General features: G+C 48.9%; 1 protein-coding gene across 1 annotated transcript in view; it reads right to left on the reverse strand.

The window, feature by feature from the left end:
• Positions 1-752: 752 nt before the first annotated feature.
• Positions 753-5,820, reverse strand: part of APCDD1 (adenomatosis polyposis coli down-regulated 1) — a gene marked incomplete at its 3' end in the record, with an annotated part of 14,281 nt that continues 9,213 nt past the window's right edge. The window contains exon 3 of the mRNA XM_010141465.1: positions 753-1,074. Within this exon, the coding sequence (XP_010139767.1) occupies positions 753-1,074 (322 nt within the window). The remainder of the gene's footprint in view (positions 1,075-5,820) is intronic.

Raw genomic sequence — 5,820 nt, forward strand, 5'->3', positions numbered from 1 at the left:
GACGAGGAAGGAGCAGCAGAGACAACGTGTGACGAACCCCCATTCCCCATCCCCCTGTGCTACTTGGGTGAAATCAGGAGCGAAGCTGAGCCCAGGAAGAAGGGAGGGGTGGGGGGAAGGTGTTTTGATTTTATTTCTCATTACGCTTCTCTGATTTGATTGGTAATAAGTTCAACTAATTTCCTCAAGTCAAGTCTGTTTTGCCTGTGGTGGAAATTGCTGAGTGATCCCCTGTCCTCATCTTGACCCACGAGCCTTTTGTTATATTTTCTCTCCCCTGTCCAGCTGAGGAGGGGAGTGGCAGAGAGGCTTTGATGGGCACCTGGTCTGCAGCCGGGGTCAACCCACCATAGTGCTGTAGCTGTCTTTGCCAAAAAATGATTTATACCAGCACTGAAACGCTTCTGAGGGTGCTTTTTTCTCTCTGCTGAAGGAGCCCTAGGACGCTGATCTAAGCTCAGACACTTTGCTTAGATGCTTGAAATCTGGCCACTGGCTCCAAGACTTAGTGATGAGAAATCTTATTTTCCTGTGCTGTACTTATCCTGCCTCAAATGAGCATTGCTTCTGCGGTGCGAAATACCCTGCAGTTTGTCCGGGCATTCACAGCGGGCCTGGGAGCCTCCCAGGAAATGCCCAACTCCAGAAAAGCACAGGATGAAACCATCAGCCACCACACCGCTACGGGCAAGCGCTGCTCTGCTCCGTCACGCCGTGTCCCCCTCCGCCCCCAGCGCTGCGAAGCACTCTACCTTTGAACACAAACTCCGTGCCGCCCATCACTTTGGACGAGTGCACCCCCCGGCTGTATCGTCCCTTGGCGTAGATGGTGAAGGTGGGGTGCTTGCAGATGGGGTCGGAGTAGTGGTAGTAGTGACCTTCCCAGGTGTTGTTGTTGTCGTGGAAGATGAAGTGCCGAGTGAGGAAGAGGACCTCTGGTCGCACCTCGCAGCGCTGGCTCACCCACTCTCCGTGGAGCCCTATGGTCAGATCCGCTTTGGGGGGTAAGATGGGAGGATGGTGCTCGTCCGACCGGTAGATGATTCGGCAGGCAATGCACGTGCGGTCGTGGTTCTGAAATGAAGCAGAAACCCTCGTTAGGCATTAGCTGTGCTAGAGGACAACGAACCAGGCCATCTGTTCCACGCTGAAGTGACACCAGCACCACATTTTAAGGGATACGTGGCCATTTCTTATCTTTTGAATATTCTCCTGCAGGTTCTCGCCCTTCAAAGCACCTGAAAAATGGCACCATTTGGTTTTGTACGTGTAAGACCGGACAGCAGGAGCAGAGGCAGGAGATCAATTCCCTCATCTGCATTTCTCTGAAATAAACATTTCAGTACAGCTTTTTACTGGATCTAGAAAAGCCTGACTTTATTCTCCTGACCACACAGGAAGCTGGCAGGTGGTGATTTACTCTGCCAGGGACTTGGCAGATCCAGAAGAATAAATGCCGCCCCACAAGATAAGAGCAGCATTTTTTTTTTTTTACCGGTGCCTGTCTTTAGTTGGTGACATGCTGTTTGTTTACATCTCCTGAGGAGGTTTACATCATCTCATGCTTCTTTATTACATCATGAGGAAAAACCTTGCTGTGCAGGTGGCAGAGCCCTGGCCCCGGCTGCCCAGAGAGGTGGTGGAGTCTCCTGCTCTGGATAGATCCCAAACCCGCCTGGACGCCACCCTGGGCACCCTGCTCTGGTGACCCTGCTCTGGCAGGGGTTGGACTGGGTGATCCCCAGAGGTCCCTGCCAGCCCCACCGGCCTGGGAGTCTGTGATCTCTGGATCTCCAGCCGGCTGGTGATGTGCGGAGGGGCTGTGGTCTAGCTGTAAGCAGGCTAATACGCAGAGAGAAAGGCGAAGACCAGACAGACACCCTGTGCCTGCTGCACCCTTCCTGGAGAGAGGACGATGCACTGGGGGGTTACTCACACCCTCCTTGTCCAAGCTGTGAAGCGTTTTCCCCAGATGCAATTCTCAGTGCACTAAGTCCTGAAGCTCCTCACACAGCCATGGGGACAGAGATTTATACAAACACTTTTTCCCTGCGCCCCCCTCCAGCCATCTTTTCTGAGAGCTGAGCCCCCTTTGTAACGTAAATGCTCGTATTCATCACTCGTACTTCAAAGTCCAGGTGAGCTCTGTGATGTCAGCATTTCTCCACTCATGGCCTTCAGCTCATGGCACGCTTTAGGGGTGACATTTACACACCCTTCAGTAGTGCCCTGAATTTCTCCAATAATACAGAATCTCTGGATGGTTTGGGTTGAAGGGACCTTCAGAGCTCACCCAGTCCAACCCCCTGCAGGGAGCAGGGACATCTGCACCCAGAGCAGGGGGCTCAGAGCCCCAAGGGCCAACCTGACCTGCCATGGGGCCAGCCATGGGGCTGCTCCCACCTCTCGGGGCAGCCTGCGCCAGGCTCTGCCCACCCTCAGCAGAAATTTTTTTTCCCTTTTATCTAGTCTGGATAACTACAAATGATGCAGCTCAGGCTGATCTGAACCAGTGCTGGCCAACAGCCCTGCCTTGAAGAGGAAGGAGGTTGGACTTGATGACCTCCAGAGGGACTTCCCACCCCAAAACACATGGCCTTCTGGGGAACAAGTGTCAGCCTGGCATTAAACCGGCTGCAGGTCTCTCTCGTGGTGGAGCTCGTTAACTAAACAAAGCTGACAGAAGCTGCACTGGTCAATAGTAGGAGACAATTTCTGCTACAGACCCTTCTCTGTTGCAGTGAAGTTGAATGCTCTCATCATCTCCCAGAGGAGGCCCTGGCAGGGCACTCTGATGGTGTGATTTACAGTCACATTTCCCTCTCAGGAGCCCGTCCTCCACAACCAGTCTGTGACCCAAGGCAACTGAACCTGGCAACCAGTGGTTTCTGTTGCCCTCATTCAAAAACTGAAGAAAACCAGACGGAAACGCAGCCTGTTGTCTTCTCGGTCACCCTCGGCTGATTGTGGGATTCCTCTGTGGTTTCTCAGGTCCAGTGGCTGCTCAAGAAGGAGATCTGTAATCAATCCTATTGCAGCAACATTACTTTTGGAATTTTTTGACCAGGAAGGTCTATCGAGCGTAAATGCTCTCTTTGCTGTTCTTCTAGCAGAGATTTTAGGTTCCCTCTCTCCTCGATACGACATTAAACCCCATGGGCATTCTGAGTCAAGGCTCTGATGCTGGGCTGGGAGCGTTATCATAGTTCAGTGTCTTCTCCATCATACTGGGAGGGTAGAAGGTGCAGACTGGTAATGCTTGCAGCTGCTTATCCCTTGGCTGTGGCCAGTGGGCAGAAGAAGGTCCATGGAGCTCCATGGTGGAAAAAAATTCATAACTACTAGCGGCGCTTTTCTCCTGATCAGGAGTGGGTTCATGTCTTGAGGCATAAGGAGGAGTTACTTCCAAAAACCTACAGAACTCGTGCAGTTGAGTGAGACCCTGGGCTGGCTCAGGCGCCTCACACGGCATCGCCTCCCTGAGACCAGCGCTTGAATCTAAGCCCACAGAAACCTCCTTCTGTGGCTGCAACACCGTCATTCACAGAGTTACGACCTTCTCAGTGGAAGAATATGCCACATGTGAACTCCCTCAGTACAATTTTTGTTCAATTAACGGAGAGGTCTAGTTTTCTTACGAGGAAATTTGCTTTAACTGTGGACAGATTTTGGAGTAAATAAATAAAAAAAAAAATTAGGGAGTAATAATGGGGGTTGGAACTCGATGATCTTTAAGGTCCCTTCCAATTCAAACCATTCTGTGATTCTATAATTTATAGACTGTATTTTTTGCTGTTGCTTTTAAAGTCATCCACTCTTGGCTTTTAATTACACTAGCGGAGGCCTTGCAAATCACTCCCTTTCCACATGTCTCAGGGAGAGATTATTTTCTAAAAACAGACGTTCAGAAAAAATAGGGAACGGAGGCAGAGGATGTTTGAGTCCTACCACGATTAAGTACTCTCTAATAAAAAGCTCATTTGGGCCCGACATAAACCAAAAAGCAATAAAATGAGCCGTGGACAGGATGAACATCTGTTCCATGTTTTGATTATCTTTGGTGTACGGCGCAATATTTTTAATAGCGGGGTCCTGCTGGAAGGACCGGCCCCTGAAACGGATGCTGCCCAGTGCCTGGAAGATCCCGTCCCGTGAAGGGTGTCTGCCTGCAGCTCTGCAATGCCAAATCCACGATGCCCCAACTCCTCGCCCTCCTGGGTGTTTCTGGATTAATCCATGAGGGCTGAAACGAGCCTGAATCTCTGGCTGGAAACTCAGTTCTTGTAGTCAGGGAGAACAAAGTTTGTGATCTGAAAATTTCCACCAGCATTCTCCCTTATCCCTCCCTCCCTCCCGCTGCCTTGGCTGAAGTGGTAACGGGGCCAGAGAGCTCTGGAAGCCAAGCAGGGAGGTTTCTAATGAAAAAATAAGCAAACAAGGATGAGGTTCCTTGATCTTTTTCCCTACTGCTGTGGATAGTCAGAAACACAAACCCTCTCAGCACAGTTTAATCTTCTCTCTGGTTCGAGGGGCTGCCTCTCATCAGCTCACAGGGTTTTCGACGGCCCAGGCCAAATGACTATCGCACAACTGGGATGCTCTCCGAGCACCAGTGACTCGGGCTGTGAATAACGCCTCAAAAGATCTTCTGGGAAGGTGTCCTACTTTTCTTTGAATGCCTTTATGTTTTGATGCTGTTGTTAAGCCATCTAGGGGCTAAACCCTTTTCAAAACGGACAGAAAATCGACCTTTTCCTTATGGTTCAAGCAGAAGCAGAAATCGGTGCTTCGTATTGAGGAGAGGAGCTGCAGGTCGTATTTAGGGATAAAAGAAATAAGCACTAATAGCAAAGAGGAGGCTGAAAATAGTTATTTTTCAACCGATCACCTTGTTCAAACACATTTGCTCTCTCCCCTATCTATCTATTTATTCTTCATATCTTGAAAATGTGTCTGTATTTCAATCTGAAAATTTTAAACCACTATTTTTGTCTGAATCAGCTCAAATTGTAACTCAACCTTTCTCCTATTACTATTCTGCTATCCAGCTAGTTACATAATGGAAAATCAACATAATCTCAGCTATAACTTAACTGTTTTTAAGGGACGATTCATTGCTCAGTCTCCTTAGCATCAGAGAGATGCAGTGTGTTCTTAGCAGAACAGGCTGAAAAATTAACGTGATATTTTTATTATCATTATTTTTAAAGGGACACGGGAAAATGTCTCGCAGAGTATACACAGTCTGCAGGAAGAGAGATGCAAAGCAAAATTTTGTTTTCTAGTATTCAATTTTTCTCTGAAAAGCAAATGTTTCACTTTAAAAAAATGAGAAAAGTATTTTTAGAGGATTTGGGGGTATTTTTAATGGAGAATTTTGACCATTTTCCAATAGACCCTCTCTGTCATCTTTTATAGTTGGTATTTTACCAGACCAGACCGATGAAGAAGACAAAAGCAGAGAAGGTAGCGATGTGTAGCAAGGTCCTAAACCATCCGAAACACCGGCAGCTCCTGTGACAAGAGGCCTGGTGTTGGGGCAGATGCAGGACCGCTGCTGTTCGGAGCGGACCCAAGCAGCAGACATCTCTGAGAAGTGGTGAACCCCATTAGTGTTCTCAGCAGCCGTTTGGTTTATACCTGCAAGGTCTTTAAGCTTGCATGAAATCACACAGCGGTTTCCCAAAGAAATTTGAGAGATCGTCTCTCCCCTTTTTACCTGGAGCCACTGCACAGTGGACACACCCTTCCCACACCGTAACCTGGTTCAGAGATCCAGGTATCAGCTCTGCCTCAGCGAGACGGGAAAGCCCACGCTCT

This window comes from Buceros rhinoceros, unplaced genomic scaffold (assembly GCF_000710305.1).
Source record: "Buceros rhinoceros silvestris isolate BGI_N320 unplaced genomic scaffold, ASM71030v1 scaffold10428, whole genome shotgun sequence".
In the NCBI taxonomy this organism is placed as follows: Eukaryota; Metazoa; Chordata; class Aves; order Bucerotiformes; family Bucerotidae; genus Buceros; species Buceros rhinoceros.